Source organism: Amyelois transitella, chromosome 24, assembly GCF_032362555.1.
Source record: "Amyelois transitella isolate CPQ chromosome 24, ilAmyTran1.1, whole genome shotgun sequence".
NCBI lineage: Eukaryota > Metazoa > Arthropoda > Insecta > Lepidoptera > Pyralidae > Amyelois > Amyelois transitella.
In genome coordinates, this window is record NC_083527.1 from 4,492,716 (window position 1) to 4,511,126 (window position 18,411).

The following is an 18,411-nucleotide window of genomic DNA, read 5'->3' on the forward strand; positions in this document are numbered from 1 at the left end:
TCGTCCTTTTATTTTTAACAACGTACATACCCACGATATACCTATTTTTTATTTATTTTTTAGATTACATAATAGTACCTATACCTAGTAAAAGTGTATCACTTGTCTCGTACCGTACCGTTGCCTTGTTGATTCTTATTTTTGACGGTCGTCTTAGTTGCTTAGTTTTCAAGCCAAAGACTTAAATTAATGAATATGCATTATAGGTATTGGTTAGATAACAAGCAGGGAGGCACAGGTTCAAATCCTACCTCGATACTAATGATTTTTTTCCTGAATAACGTTCATCAGTTAAGGTAGCAACCAATGCACTTTCGGTGAAAAAAACAATGGTGAAGAAACGGTTGCAGAGGTTAGACGCTTCGTGTAAATACCTGACTTGCCCAGTCTAGGATCATATTCAATAGATACACCCTGGGCTCCTCTCCAGACACAATGTAAATGGGACCAATGAACCAGAACGAAGAAGCTTTATCTATTAACTTTGTAACTCAGATTTAGGTCAGTGCCGCATTTGAACCTATGTTTCACGTTTTTAAAGTACCATTACCGTTCGATCACCAACGCTCTTACAATTACAACATTCAATGAAAAAGACGCAGTGATTCTATTCCACTTGGGTATAAAATAGGTACAAGACCAATATTCAATTCTTGACCGGTAGACCGTAACAGCATACAAAAAATAATACCAGAATCTACCACTTGTTTTATGCCCTTCTTCAAGTGCAGTCAGGTGAATAGCATAGCTTTCAGCTGGTAAACATCGTTAGAAAAATATAGATAATTCTTTTCTATCCTGGGGCATATCTACCCATTTATAACGCGGGGCCGTCAAGGGCTAGTAGCCATTACATCTAGGTATGGTCATAAAAAATGAAGACCTTTCTCGGAATAAGGGCTTTGTAGGGTGTTTATTGTGAGCAATAGGCATATCTACATTGCATATTTCTTGTTTAGGAACAAAAGTGCTTTTTTATCACAAGGGGAAATTGAGGGAAGTGCACACATAATAAGTAGGTATCTGATGATATACTCACCAAGTTAGTATTATGTTAATATTAAAAAGAACATTAAAAACATTTTTTTCGCTCGTATTTTATTTTGTAGATCCCATTTATAGCGATTGAAAAGTATCAAAATGTCAAACAAGTCTACTTACTTAAGTAATTTACACAAGCTAACAGTGACTGTATTATTGAAAATTCGCTATAATAATATATCGCTATATAATATTATGTATATCTACCGAATATTCAATTGGATAGGATAAAATATATGCCTAATTTAAATGGACGCATTTGTTACATATACCTATATAATTAAGTCTATATTCCTTGCGGGGTAGACAGAGTTAACAGCCTTGAAAAGACTGATAGGCCACGTTCAGCTTTGGCTTAATGTAAGTAAGAATTGAGATTCGTAAAATTTAAGGGTGCTAGCCTGTTGACTAAAAAAGAATCCCAAGTTTATAAGTAAGCATTCGTTAAAATTTAAAATATTTAGGTACCCATCAATGAATTCTTATGTCATTAGAGGAACCCTATGATATAGGTATGACAAGTTCTTTGGTAATTAGCTAAGTAGGTACCAGGTGGATCCAGAATAGGTTATAAATACGTTAGTCCTGCAGACCTACAGGAATACGTGTATTCCTTATTCTTATGGAACATAGTAATAGCCAGACGGGAGTGCTCCGGTAAATTAGTACCATATTACTCGTAGTAAGTAAGTCATGCGTATGTTACGGCAATCGGGCTTCTCCCTAGGATTCGATAAAGACGCAACTGGGATTAATGAGAAATTATTATGTTATGACGATTCATAAAGAAAACAAGATAGATAAATTCGAAAAACCCTCTGGAAAATACTTGTAAGTACGTATCATGTCATGCAAGGCACATAACAATGGACTGAGCAGAGCGAAAACTGCAATAGAAACACTTCCACATATTTATAAACGAGTAGGTATTGGGAGTGCCAGCTAAATAGGTCACTCCATTCGTCGTCCAGAATTATGTTTATCGTTTCAGTGTGGCGGTAATTTGAGAGGTGGGCGTCCATCTTGGATTTTACGGAGACGACAGCCAATCAGATGCGAGCGCGGGCGGAGGCGGCGCATTTGTGCGGGAAATGCTGCAGTTCTTAATTTAAATTTATCTGCGAGATAGAAAAAAATTGGTAAAAAATTACATGAAACCATAGTAATTATACCATAAATTGTTCTTGTTTTTGGATAGAAACAACATTTTTCTATAGAAAAATACTGCAACGTGAAAAGTATTTCCTTTACTACCTAGTACAGTAAAATATCCAAATACACTAAGTAATTATGGGAATTATTTTATTTTACTTGAAAAGAATAACTCCTGTACATACCTACATAGTATTTCTATTTAGTTTGTGATACCTACATTGTCTTATTTACTTACTTAATCCTTACCTCCACAGAGCTCATAGGTTAGGTTAGGTTAGGCCCTTTAGTTGCAAACTAACATACTAATGACATTATTTTCAAAATATTACATGTTGCATTTTTAATAGGTATCAAATGTAACATAAAACCTAGTAAGAACAGCTTGTTACAGCCGTCCCAAGGTTAAAAGCGCTGGTGTAATTACCATGTTGGGCGACCCCCGACCCCCGACGTCACTCAATGACGTTCATGTTACACAAGTACACTCATGCGCACAAGTCTAACGGTTAGGGAAAACATCGTGAGGAAACCTGCACTTTTGGCATGCTGAGCTGAAGGTGAAAAAGAAGTGATTTTATTATAACTTAATACTAAGTCCAATTATTTAGGTACTGTCATGAAGGTAAACATTCTTGATATGTATTTTTGTTGATTAAAAATCCTTTTTTTAAATTTTTAAATGGAATATAAAATAGAAAAATGTGCTTTTTTGCTTTTCTTCTCATTTGCTATGAATTAATTTTAAAATATTTTATTCTGTTAGAAGGCGCACTTATCAAAATTTCTTATTTTACTTCATTAGTTATCTATTAAATAGACATACATACATACATACCTACATATGATCACGTCTATATCCCTTGCGGGGTAGACCTTCATAATTAACCGTATAGCCCAAAGAAGTGGTGCACCTGAGCTCTGAATAATACGTACATCAAATCACGCCTTTTACCCGGAGGGGTAGGCAGAGACTACATCTTTTTACTTGCCACGATCTCACGATCACGATCACATCGCAAATGCGGCGCTTTCGGGTAGGTACCTACTCTTGACCTGACCTATTGCCAAAACGAATGATAAATAGAATTAATTACTCTTGAACGATAAAATTGTACTTAGAAATCACTGTTCACCATTCATATACCGCACTAGATAAGTACCTAGTTAGTACTTACTTTACGGAAAAAACAATTGTTAATTATTTATTTCACATTTATTCGACTCATATTTATGAAATTATACAAACTTATCCCTTGAGGGGTAGACAGAGCCTACAATCTTGAAAAGACTGATAGGCTAAGTTCAGCTGTTTGGCTTAATGATAGAATTGAGACTCAAATAGTGACAGGTTGCTAGCTCATCGCCTAAAAGAAGAATCCCAAGTTAATAAGCCTGTCCTTTAGTCGCCTTTTACGACATCCATGGGAACGAGATGGAGTTCTTTTTTTTTATTGGTGCTGGGAACCACACGGCATGAAATTATTATTTGGTGAAATGACAATTTGCACTAACAATACTTATATAGATAGTGAGGCGTATTGTCACTAAATATATTTATAGCATTTATTTGTCTAAATATTACATTTCGCTCGAATTAACTATTATGTTTCCAACTGTACTTACCATAGTACAAACAAAACTGACAGAATAATAAAATTTCAACAAAGCAAGGTGATATTATGCGTTTTTTTTTAAACGGAGATATTGACATTATTTTGCTACCTACTTACTTAAGTTAAAAGTATTATTTTATTTCTAAACCAAGGTCACCTGCTGCCTAGTTATCTAGACTTTACACTCAAAAAGCATAGTGTTTTTGACTTTGTTGTAAAATATTAAATACCTAAAGTTTTGCTCAAAGCTTCGCTCCCGTGGATTTCTTCATAATTTCCACGTATAATTAAATTACCTAACAGTACTGAGATACTTGTCCATGTTTTTAATTTCATCTTAATAGGTTCAGGTTGTAGTTTTTGAGCTTTTAATTATTATTTTTTAAATATAAGCTTTTAAAATCAGGTAGCTACCGTCGTTGTAAACAAAATTACATTTATCTGGTAATCATAGAACTGCATAAAAATATATATAAATTTGGGCTATAGCTACACATAGGTAATAATATATTCTAGTTTCAACCCCTGAATTTCAGGCAGGACAAAACAGTAAGTAAGTTACACCTTTTAAATAACTAACTTTATGAATACTGTAATCAATTGAATTATTTACATGTTGTTTTCATTATACCTAATGTACCTAGGTAAAACGTAAATTTATAGCGTATTATTATATGCAATTCGGGTATTTGTGAAAAGTGCAGCCATGCAATTATATTTATTACCGACACAAAATAACGTTCAGCTGATTCGTACTTTAATCGACAATGTTTACCTAATGACAAAATTTATTACATTTGTTAACCATTGCTGCATTCTTAATAAAACAGATTAAAACCGCCCTGCATGAATCTGCAATGTACAAAAAACTTATCTGAGTACCCGTCAAATACTTCTACTAAGATATTAACCCTACAAATGCTTTGCAGGTACCCTTTTTATCATTTAGTTTAAATAATCCATCGATGATTTTAAACAGGTGTTCGGTTTTCAAATTGAACAAATCTATAGTTTTATGCCGTGTTCCCAGCGATGCGTGGACAAAGTGACTGGGTAGAGATAGCAAATATCTCATCATCATTGATAATAGGCGGTGTGGCAACGTCGCGTCTCGCTCACCTGGCGTTACCTGCGCACTGACAACAGGGGGGGCAGTCAGCGCGCAGTCGACCCAAACAGCAGGCACGCACACTCGCGTCGCCCTCAAAACCGAGCTCACAAAATATTCCATCAAAATTCATTTACAACTCGAGAACTTGAAGTGATTAGGACGCTAGTGGTAATCAGAGTGAAAGAACGCGTGCGATTCCAAATTCAAATCAACACGCGGCCGGGAATCCGTGAAACCAGAAGTCGTCGGACGACCTCCGCAGAAATTCGTTTACCGATGTGTTGTTAGTTAATTCTAGATTTTCACCTGCAGCGGAAACAGCTTACGTAGACGCCTAGCGGTAAAACGCCGTCCGCGCTACACGCGAAGCGATCCATGTTGAGTAACCGTCAGGTTTCTCCAGTGCTTTCGACTTAACACAAACAACAAGAACGTGAATTTTGGACACGTCTGTGACAGCCGCCTACGTTAGAACGCTCGGAAGGTTTTGGTACTATCCCGTTAGAAAGTTGCGTTGTGGATAGTGAATCGGCAATTTCGGGTAAATGGACAGTGTGTGAAGCGTTTTGTTTACTGACTGGTAGTGTTGTGTTTGTCGCGCGTGCGCAGTGCATGGCGCGATGATTAGCGGAGGCTGGGTGTGCGCATTGCACGTCCAAACCGCGGGCTTGGGCGGTGCGGCCCTCGGGTCAGACGAAGAGGAGATCGTCTACCTAGCGTATGTCGTGATAGATGTTCACACTAACCAGGTAAGCCTATAAATAAAGACCATTTTTCATCTTTTTGTAGCCGCAGTTAGTGTTTTAGCTCTAAGAACCACAGGGCTGAGGTAAACCTACCCATTAGGTACGAAGTGGTAGGTAAGTCTGAGGAACGCAACTGCACCTTTATAAACGATATTATCCAAAATAGTAGGTACTGTTTCAAAGTTGTCAAGTAGGTAGATACAGCTCAACTCCATCATTGAAGACTGAAAAATAAAGACTTTAAATATAAAACAAACACTTATTACCAGATAGACGATGTTTACGAGTGTTAAACGAGGATGTAGGAGCAAACATTCATAGGATGAAAAAACTTGCATAGAATTTGGATTTGTTGATAGGTCTTAGAATTTTTTGTTGTTAAGACATGACACGGCAAATAAATAAGAAACAAGCGGCGCTGAAGATGATAAGCACGTTGTTGCTGAGAATTGTGAAGGCATTGTAGCTGACTTGTAATAAATAGCGTTATCATTGAACAAGGTCGGGTGTTTGATAATAATGTTGCTATTTTGTTTGTGTTGAAGTTTTTAGAACGTTTAGAAACGATGACAATACTTAGATGGTACATACAAGCTCAAGTTGTTTACTCTTGCCTTGAAAGTCCTTTAAGGACTTGACTACGTTTTGTCAATCGACTGTGTGAAGTCTTGGGAAATACTGCAAATGAATAACTACATATTAAGTCAAGTTATCCGTTCTTGGCTTAACAATATGTGTTATTTTTGACTGACTTCGAAAAAGGACGATGTTCTTAATTCCTCGGGTTCTTCTTATTCGTTTACTGTTTGATAATAATAATAATAAAGAAATAAACTTTATAATGGCCAATCGTCAAGAACTATCTTTAGTTTATTATCTGATAAGATAGCCTTACCAAATATTTGACACCATATTTAAAGTAGTGCTGTGACATTTAGTTATTGCATTGTATGCATCCATTCAGTTATAAACTTTCATTCATTCATATGATCACGTCTATATCCCTCGCGGGGTAGTAATATGTTGGTAAGTTACGACACTAAAATTACGTAAAACCACACTATCTGATGAAACTCAGACATTTTTGAGTGAAAAGACGTGTATCCAGTTTTGCTCATTTCTGTAGCAGCAACTTGAACGAATAACAAACACTACACAACTTTTTCTCTTACACACACACACACACACTAAGCAACGCTGTCTTCCAACACTGAAGTCTATATTTTTATGAGTAATTACTTCTTCATTTCTCCGTTGTGGCAATCAAACTTCTTCGTGAGCTTATTTTCGTCCGTGAATAGGTAACCTCTTACAAAACCACGTGGCCAAAATTACATTGCAAAATATATATAACTAGACGCCGCCCCCGACTTCGTCCGCATTGAAACCTTATCAATCCCGCGGGAACTCCGGGATAAAAAGTAGCCTATATGTTACGCTGGGTCTTCAGCTACCTACATACCAAATTTCATCGAAATCTATTCAGTATTTTTTGCGTTAAAGAGTAACAAACATCCATACTGACTTATAAACTTTCGCATTTATAATATTAGAAGGATATCGAATGGAGTCGAAAATTTTAAGATATTACTACAATATATTCACAGACGTTGTTGTTTGTCCATTACGGCTCGTTGAGCATCAATAAGATACGGTCGTAATGAAGTCTGTGCGTTCAGGTAATTATTTTATAACTCTGAGTAGAAGTGGGCACCGGTATACGAGTTCAAACACCGTGGTGGAACTAGTTAGATTTTTGTAACTTTAAAAATGTATGTATTTTAAAGCAACCTTTATGACCGGTCGAAACGAAACTTTATTCCTACCTAGCTGTGCCCGCGACTTCGTACGCGTGAAATAGTTATTTTGGGCATCATTGAAGCCCTCAAGGATGAATAATTTACCCTGTTTTTTTTTCATTTTCCATTATTTCTTCGCTCCTAAAAGTTGCAGCGTCATGTTATATAGCCTAAAGCCTTCCTCGATAAATGAACTATTCAACACAAAAATAATTTTTCAATTCGAAACAGTAGTTCCCGAGATTAGTGCGTTCAGACGGCCTCTGTGGCGCAGCGGTAATACGCTTGTCTGTGACATCGGAGGTCCCGGGTTCGAATCCCGGCCAGGGCATGATCAGAAAAGAACTTTTTCTGATTGGCCTGGGTCTTGGATGTTTATCTATATGAAGTATTTATTATAAAATATAGTATCGTTGAGTTAGTATCTCGTAACACAAGTCTCAAAGAACTTACTTCGAGGCTAACTCAATCAGTGTAATTTGTCCCGTATATATTAAAATATTATATTAAAAACAAACAAACAAATTCTTCAGCTTTATAATATTAGTATGGATAGGTAAATTTAAATGCATTAATGATCTTATAATAATTAATTGCATTGCATTTACTGTTTTATTCATTTCTATGGATAGTTTATTATTTTGTAATTTCAATTCTTTCAAATCTGGATGACAACGAAATCCTTTTTCCTTTTTGCCTTATCTTATGCCTTGAAATTCAATATTTGTTTTTATTCATGTCAATGTGCTTATAATATAAAGTATCATAGTTCCAGTGTATACGACTGATGTGATTAACGATAATTAAATAAATGATTTATTAAATACTTTGACTGGAAGTAGACAAAATACATCATTACAAGCACTGATTACATACGTCGACTAATAAATTGGCACTAGTATTACAAGAAACTTGCATAATTACTCGATAATTTTACTCAGTATCATTACTTTTGTGTGACGCATAGGTACCTACTTGGTCAAATCTCATTTTTTATGAACTTTGTTACCTGGCGCCATATTTAATGTCGAGTGACGTCACTTAACCTATAATCAGTTGACGATCAAGTCGCTTTAGGCAGGGTTATTTATTTTGTAGATTTTTTATACTTAACTGATTCCAAAATTGTAATAGAAACAGGTACTTACCTCCTATATAGACATAACATTTGCCTGTTTTTGAGATTTGCAAAACTTACGGAGATCAGACAAAAAATAATAGGACCACTCCATCTTTTTCCCATGGATGTCGTAAAAGACGACTAAGGGATAGACTTACAAATATGGGATTCTTTTTTTAGGCGATGGGCTAGCAACCTGTCTTTTCAAGACTGTTGGCTCTATCTACCCTACATGCGATATAGACGTGACCATATGTATGTATCAGACATAATTCGCTTTGTGCAAGAACCTGACTTACTCAATCCAGGATTATGATCAAAGGCGCACCCTGGGCTCTTCTCTAGAGATGAGAAATAAACCGGGACTAGCGTCAGAAGAAAGGAGAAGTTTTTTTTAAGGTATACTATACCTATATATATAAAAGTAACCAAAACTAAAATGACTTAACTCCTTTTTTTTAATAACTATCTACGAGTATCTTAAAAAACTATCCGGACGGCCAGCCGGCCATTTGTACATAATTATCCCCAATATCATTTTTTCGTCAAACGTCACTAAATCCGTAATTGTACCTCTCTTAACACTCATGCTTATTCACGAAAACTTAATAATCAATTATCCATTCTTATAAATCATTCATAGTCGATAAAACACACATTTTATAAAAATATTACAGCACAATCAACATGACGTTTTGGTCCCGAGACAAAGTCCAAGCAATTAAAGTATTTCTATTTTACCTTTAAAATAATAATAGACCTATACTATACCACCTCATTGTTCGCATTATAGGTACATTTTTTTTCAATCGTATCTTGAACAAGTCGGGTTGTAACAAGTTATCCTTTGCAAACAGACTGTTATTGTCCCGAAGTGCTCTCAGAACAATGACAACCATTAAGTTCCGCATTCACACCAAACAAAAATGGCGTTTGCATACACTCCAATGGTTGTGTGAAACAGGTGCAGGCAGAATACAAAAGAAATCAAAGACCGTTTTTGACGAGATTGTGGTAGTATTTCTTCTCTGTATTGGCATTTTTTGGCGGGGTTGGGGTTTAAAAAGGTTCTTCTCGAAAATTCTTAAAATCAGTCTTATCGTAGCATTAGCTAATGAAAGCGCTATGTATCAGTTACTAAAAACTCTTTACTGTGGGTGATATTTACTATGTTTAAGTATGTATTTAATTATTTTAATACTTAACACATTTTCTACAAATACCCCAAAAAACGATGATGATAATGTGGTAGCAAAACATACCAAGAATGTTATATTGAATGAGACATCTCAACATAAAACTCATATTGTGCCTTCGACATCCAATATGCTGAATATTATTGGTAAAACTACTGTGTCTACGGAATCCCAAACAAATTCAGCAAATCAAAAATCTATCACGATAAAGGTAGATGAGATAAGTCAACATTCGCGACGCAGAGAATTAATAAATCAACTTGAGAAGTCGATAGCCGATGGAGACGAACGAGCCGCCGCCGATGCAGCAGCTAAACTTGCTCAGTTGCGCTTGTCGTGTTCAGTGCTATCTTTTACTTCACAAATTTTATCAAATAAAGATAATGCTATTCAAAATTAATTAATTTAGTATAAAAAAAATTTGTTTATATGTGGTACGCGCTTATGTTATTCAAAATTTGAATTTAGAAACGAGATGCGATGAGGATGACACAAATAGCCCCAGCTAAAAGGGTAAAAGTAAATGTGTTTTAAAGACTTTAAGCATGTTCAAATTATTTAGAAATCCTTTAGCAACGAACACATTTACATGAGGCGTTAGTTCAAGCAGTGTATGCAAATCAAAAGTACAAAAATGGGGGGCAAAGTTCTAATTCATTGTCTAATGAATAACAAATGACATATTACTTACTTATTTTTTGTTTTACCTATGTATTCACTGATTAAATATGCGCATGAATTATTTTCCAGCGGAGAAAATATATGACAGGTTTGTATGTGATATGTGTTCTGGAAAATTTTCGGATTTTCCTTAATGTGCAAGACGCATTCACTCTGTTGTATTAATGAGAAACATTTGTAGATTGAATTGATTTATGATGATTGTTATTCATTCAAAGTTCAAATTTATTATTAGGTGTGTTACCTATACCAAAAGAAAAATAAAATAAGACTGGGATATTTATATAAGTACTGAGTTATATTATCTGCTTGGATTAATCATACCGGATTATCTGATCCGACAAACTCATGTTCTTATAAGTGTACAATTTCACTCCTGTTATACATGTAATTGTTATAGGTACTTATTTTACGAGAAATAATTTATTTTGATTAGACGTATTTGATACTATCAGGGTCTTTCTGACGAAAAGTCAGGTCAAGAGTACCCTAAGAAAAGAGATTTATAAATGTGGATGAAGTGAAAGAAGTATGCAGAGATCGTGGCTAATTGAAAGGAAAGATGTAGACTCTACCTATCCCTTCGTTTAAGATGGGTGATTTGATGTAAGTAGGTAAAGTTAAGGTACTTAGTACTTATTCGGTTTAATTAATGCGTGGAATACTAAGGTACTTACAATACAAATATAAAAATATAAATAACTACAGTTATAATATAGAGTGTTCGGTCCTATAATATGGAATTAGGGATTCCGCTTTTACGTAATTGATAAAGGAAAACTCTATAAGAGTACGTAAACAAAGTAGTGATTTCGAAATACGGCCACCGTTACTAGATCGTGAACTGGAAATACTTCTAGCAATAAATCCGCTACTATATAGCATTAATAACGTAATTACCACGTACAGACACGCAATGAAAATAAAGTGAAACGTGATACCTTACTTAAATTTTATTGTTTCAATGGAAATAATTTTTATTTTAAAATGATAATTATACTTGGTGATAAATAGGCCATCATTTTCCTCCTGGCGTTCATATTCTATCTCTTTTTAATTTTTAGATTAACGGGAATTACAAGAGAGAGGGGAGATATGTTACCTTTCCATTTGCCAACGGTAAATACCTCCAACGAAGTTCTAAAGCAATGTGGTGTGTTTAGGTATCCCAATATCTTAAACCACTAGTATTATTTAAATTTGATATAATTAAAATTAAATCTACATATAAAAAAGAAAAAAAAAGATGATTACAAGCTAAAATTAAATTTACAAATTGTACAATTTTGGAAATAATAAATGATTACTTACCGACATAATCTCATTTGTGTCGCTCGCGTGCTCTCCCTCCCTAATTAGGTAGGTAATACGACTTTCTCTTGATTTTTGGACACGTCTAAAATGTATGTAGACAACATAAATGTACTTAATTTGCATCCCAAATTATTGTACTGACTCCTTAAGATTCCAAAAAACTTGGGACAAGTCTTATGGTATTATTTACATTAAAAAAAACCAAACTGACTGTCTGACATATCAACACACAGTCCAAATCGCTGAGTCTAGATTTTTAATTTGTGTTAACCTTGAATACTATTCAGTCATGTATATATCCCTTGCGGGGTTAACAGAGCCAACAGTATTGGAAAAACTGAACGGCCACGTTGAGATGTATGGCTGTAATGATAGAATTGAGATTGCCTCTCTTTAATTTACCACATTATTAACCACATAAGGTTAAAACGTTGTGGCACTTTAGAAAAGGACATCTCCATCTCATACCCATGGATGTCGTAAAAGTTGACTAAGGGACAGGCTTAAAAACTTGGAATCATTTTTAAGCGATAGGCTAGCAACCTGTCTCTATTTGAATCTCAATTCTATCATCAAGCCAAACACCTGAACTTGGTCTATCAGCTTCAAGTGAGGATATTTTTAAATAAATAAAAGGAGAATATGAATTTTCCCTTACCACCAGGTTAATTACCTTTGGTTGCAAATAGAGAATAATGATAACGCTCGCAAAATCATCTGGTTGCTGATAAGATAACACATATCGTGGGATAGTCGCTATCTCCTATCAGATGGTAGGCTTATTGTGGGTTACAATATTGCTATAACTACCAAATAGTAATAAGCTGTCAAATCAAAATATTTGTAACTAACTGTGCCCGCGACTTCGTCCGCGTGGAAAAGTTATTTTGGGTATCATTGAAGCCCTCAAAGAGAAATAATTTTTAACAGTTTTTTTCGCATTTTCCATTATTTCTTCGCTCCTAATAGTTGCAATGGTCTATTTAACACAAAAATAATTTTTCAATTCGAACCAATATTTCCTGAGATAAGCGCGTTCAAACAAACAATCAAACTCTTTAGCTTTATAATATTAGTATACATATGGTCACCGCTATTATTACTGCTAATGTCAAATTTGACATAAACTACAAAATATCACATCCATTTCTAGTATAAAAAAAATAATAGACCGATGCCTGTAAGTACCTTCTTGAAATTACTTGTAATTTTTCATTTGTATTGCGCGTTGATGTCTTTTGTGAGATCGAGGTATCCAATGTTTTATTCTTAAATATTTTGTTCACATGACTTAACTCACTGTGGCTAAAGAAAGTACTTACTATTTAAGACACACGTATCACGTTTTTAACCCTTACGAGGTAGACAGAGCAAATAGTATCCAGGACTCGAATATTATAGAATAGTTACAAATTGCTGTCTCTACGTAAAAGATGCAAAAAAACGTTTATATTCCTCGCAGGGTAAACAGACTATTGAGTCTCGAAGATTCATATAGTGTCATCGCCCAAAAGACGAGTCCCAAGTTTATAAGCATACCCTTTAGTCCGCCTTTTTATGACATCCATGGGAAACAGATAGAGTGGTCTTATTCTTTTTCAATTGGTGCGGGGAACCACACGGCACTATTATTATTAGGTCATTAGTATTAATAATTCAGTGTTTACGATGATAATGATGAATGATAAGGAATCGTTCGATTGTACGACCTTATCACCGCACAGATTAGCGGGCAAAAGTCGATCAAACCAGATAAACATATAAATGAACGATTGTGATTTAATGTTTACTTCCTAGACACGTGAATATTCAACAATTTAATATTATTTAAAATTAAGTATATTCACATATTTATCCTTTATAGCGAATACATTTAAAAACTATTTCGCTAAATACGGTGGAGTTAGGCACATGTATAGACTAGATAGTATATACCTTGTTTGCGAATGTTTCTCATGAGACAAAGATTATAAAGTGATACGTATGAATGAACAAGATTTTTGCTCCTGGCGCTAGTCCTAATAACATCCTTACCTGTCTGGTCAGGAGCCGGGGTGAGTGACCTCGTTCCTAGATAAGTTCGATTTTATCACGAAGCCATTCCCGTCTGACCTCCACAACCTTGTAAGAGAATCTATTATGTCATATGATCTGATCAGGTCTTAAAACACTAATTGAAAACTAATGTGACGTAGGTAATATAAATAATAAACTAATGTAAGTACCGTGTGGTTCGCGGCACCAATATAAAAAGAATAGGACCACTCCATCCACTCCAAGGCCTATCCCTTAGCTGCCTTTTACGACATCCATGGGAAAGAGATGGAGTGGTCCTATTCTTTTTATATTGGTGCCGCGAACCACACGGTACTTATAAACTTGGGATTTATCTTTTAGGCGATGGGCTAGCGACCTGTCTCTATTTGAATCTCAATTCTATCATCAAGCTAAACAGCTGAATGTGGCTTTTCAGTATTTTCAAGACTGTTGGCTAGGTCTACTCCGCAAAGGATATATACGTGATTATATGCATGTGTGTTGAAAACTAATTAATTCATTTTCTTCCTTTAAAAGGAACTTAAGAAGTAATATATTTTGAAGTTTATTATAAAGCAAAAAATATTATAAACATAAGTTTAAATTAAAACTAATTGACATCACGGTATTTATTTTGTACAGCGGAGCGCCGCGATAAAAAAAAACATAAAAAACTTAAGCATCATATTTTTAGTATTACCTTATACCGACCACAGAGTAAGTGAAGCCAGTGTGATCTCCCATACTCTGTGTATCAAACAAACGCTGAGTCATGACTATAAAAATTTTCCATTATAGAGCGCACATTAAGTTTCAGACCTCTAAAATCTTTAAACATCCTGAGGAGTGAGGTGAAAATAAATTTACTTGAATTTCATTATGTCGGATATAGGACTTCTATTGTAAAAAATATCAAAAAACAAAGTAGCAAAAAATATGCGTAGGTAAAAAAGAAAAAAGTATCAATGTTTCAAATTGCTGTATAAAGTTATACTTATTTCATCTGCAGAAACTAAGTTCATGTATGTATATTAACTTTTTAGAATTAATTTTATAGGGTTGGAAGTATTTATTAAAATGCTTAACTAAATCTGCATATAAAATACGTGTTTGTGTAAAGGTCCAGTTATTAAACAGTACCCGGTTGACCGAGCTTTGCTTTGGTCTACCAGAGATGGTGCTGATATACATAGTTTCTTAAAACGCTTATATATCTTGGGAACTTTCATGAAAATCGTTGGAGCCGTTTCCGAGATCCTGATTATATATATATATATATATATACAAGAATTGCTCGTTTAAATATATTAGATAGATTTTGTAGGGTAACAGCATTTTTTTATTCGCCTAATTGCGCACTCTCTACAAAAACGTTCTATTCTTCTTTGGGCCCACGTTATGGCGTGACTTAATAAATCTTTATTTATTTAATCCAGCCTTCGCGACCTCTTCTCACATTTAAGTGTTGATCAAAGAGTTGTTAAATTTCATATTTTGTTGATAGAAACATTATGACGGCCTGTTTAACCTCTGAACCACACGTTCCGGGTTCAATTCCCGATCCTTTCATTACTAGCTGCGCCCCAGGGCTTTGCTTCCGCGAGAAATTCATAATAAAAAGTATGTTTTATGTTATCCCTGGTTACTCTAGCTAAATTTCATCAAAACTTATCCAGTAGATTTACAAACATACATATTTATATTTACAAACATACATCCACACATCTTTAGAAACATTTGCATTTAAAATATTAGTAGGAAGGAAGTATGATAAAATAATAGTATCATTGAGTTGGTACTTTAGTAAATTACAAATCAACATTGCACAAGTCTCGTGTATATTTTTTATCCATACTTCAATTCCAATATAAGACAGATAAAAGATTTGTATTTGTGTTTGTAACCAATAAAGTCGAAAACTGCTGATGATTGAATAAGAAACAGATCTTTAAAATAGGATATAAGGTATCTTTAACGAAGTCAACATAACTTAACTATGATAATCTCAGTACCACTGGATATTTGGTACAAATACAAAACATAAGTTACTTTTTTGTTTTGTGTGTATTACATGGTTTAGCCTGTTTTTTTTTAAAGTGCCTAAGGTGCTGCTATTATAAAACCTGCAATACTTATTTACTTTTAATTAATATTAATTCTCTTCTAACAATAATTGAGCGTTTACGTGGTGTGAAATCTCTCCTTAAGACTATTGTGAGTCCAAGTAATTAAACAAATATGTGGTTGCAATAAATATACTTATTAGCTTTAATAACTTAGATATCCTTGTTGTGAAAAATTTTATTGAAAGAATAACTAAAGAACTTAGCTATGAAATATTACAAAATTATTTTTCCCCTGAGGTTCTGTGTTAATAGATTAGCATTACTTTTAAGTTAATTTTTATCACATGAACGTTAATTTTTTAAATGTCTTCCGCACTAGGTAATTGTTGATTTGTTTACACCTATCATTATAATTAACTGGCAATTTATTTAAAACTTTAGCTGCAAAGTTACAAACAATACCTACTTGTATAAACTTATACAGCGAAAAATGTTTCTTATTTGTAATCAAATGAAATTAATTTGCTAATAAAAATGTCACATAACGTTATGGTGCGCTGTCACCCACGATAGGTTACAGTATTGTTGGTCCATGATAATATCTTAAACTAGTTTAAATTTATTCAAAATGAAATGTATAAGAATTTTAAAAGTTATTAATTACATTTTACATATAGGATATTTAATTTGCATGCGTTATCATGATGTTTCATTTCATATTCTTTTTTTTTTGTTTTCGTATCATTTCGTTCCTAATTGAAGTAAATTTAAAAAAAAAATATGTAGTATGACATCTAGTTTAATTTCTCTATTGTGTAGTTTATGTTTTCACTCGTTATACAATTTCTTTATAACTATAAACCACGTTTTTATGCTATTCAATGTGGTCAAACTTTCACTGCACGGCGCCAATATTGTCAAAGGTGTTATTACGAGTATAAGTATTGTCAATATGGACAAAGAATGACATAAATAATGAGTCATAGATCTTTTAGGCGCTACATTCAGATGACATGTACCTCGATGCGGGCGAGAGGCTCACCCCGCGCGGGGCTCACCCCCGACCAGCTTACCCCGCTAGATCGCCGCCGCACCGTAGCCGCTAGCGCGTCACCTCACGTAACCCGAATAAAGTTTGCGAATGCAATGGAGTCCGCATCAGAATATTTATTGTTTTTGATACAATAAAATTATTTTACAAAAAACATACATATATTAAATTACATTATAAGCAATGATATAGTTGCGGATGTATGCAAACATTTTGTATGAAATGAATAAGTTTGTAATGGTTTTAAAAAAACTACTCGTAATTACTTATTCGTTTTCGTAATGTATATCATAATAATATATTTTATGGCTTCGGAACCCTAAAAATATATGGTTTTCTCTTCTTCTCTCTTGGGTTGTCGTTGATGTCGGCGTCGGAATAATCCCATGACTATCTAAGTCCATAATATCAACTGTCGACTCCACACCATCCGCACTTCTCTGTTCGGACATTGTCAACGACGATATCGGAGACAATTTATTTTTCCTAAAAATTAATAACAATCAAATAATGGGATAATGACTGTGATCGTGCCAAATGAAGAAAGCGAAGAAAAGTAAACCCTGCGACGTCTTGCAGCTGAGGAGGTACCCTGAGTAATACAGTTACCTAGGAGTAAGTACCTACCTATAGAAAAAGACATAGAACGATTGTTCTATCCAGTAAAAAGTACTGTTTCCGTAGGCAAAGACCAGGGCAACAACTAGTGACAGTATAACCGACGGCGGCGGAGCTGTTGTTTGTTGTTGTTTTATCTATCTATCTACCTACTGCCGCCCCGCCACAAGCCGGTATCAAATGAAATATTTTTCACCTTCAGTGTTTGCGGAGAAAATCTCAGTAGGCATCTATATGTCTATCTATTAGTAAGTGTAAGTAGTACCCACCATCTAAATTGTCCCATATGGGAAACTCTTCCAAGTTTTTTTTTTAACATGCTAACATGACGTAAAATTATACACCTATTTACACTAAACGAAACAAATAAACTGTATTAAAAACTAACCTAAACTATCTATAATATATTTCAGAAAGTACCAAAAAAAAAAAAGTATCAAAATCCACGATCCTAAATACCTACGTAATAGGTATCACCCCGGCCGACGGAAAAGCGACGCGTAAGATTCAGAGATCAACGACACAATTCATAAAGCTGAGCTGACAATTATGTACAGAAATAAATTCAAACAAAATGAATGTGGGAAATTAAATACTTCGCAGAATATCTTTCAACGACGCTCGGAGCGACTGGCACAGGTCCTGCGTCCGAGAATGTGATCCGCGGAGTGAAGGCACGCTTACAAAGGACAGCGCTTTATCCCACCCGGTCGTGTAGGAATGAGACAGAGATAAAGTGTCAACACTCTACTGTCCAGTACTATTGTCGCAACAATTTTAATTCCTGTTTTCATCTATTTAGTTTAATGACGTCTAAACAAAACATCCAATCGAAATTTCATCTTCCAGAAGTTATTATTTTT

At 34.6% G+C, this 18,411-nt stretch overlaps 1 protein-coding gene across 3 annotated transcripts in view; it reads left to right on the top strand.

The window, feature by feature from the left end:
* The first annotated feature begins 4,957 nt into the window (after positions 1-4,957).
* The window catches only part of LOC106135905 (RNA-binding protein fusilli), a 62,381-nt gene continuing 48,927 nt past the window's right edge, over positions 4,958-18,411 (top strand). For all 3 annotated transcript variants that reach the window (XM_060951148.1, XM_013336309.2, XM_013336308.2), the window contains exon 1: positions 4,958-5,669. In XM_060951148.1, coding sequence (XP_060807131.1) covers positions 5,541-5,669 — 129 coding nt within the window. In that variant the 5' untranslated portion in view covers positions 4,958-5,540. The remainder of the gene's footprint in view (positions 5,670-18,411) is intronic.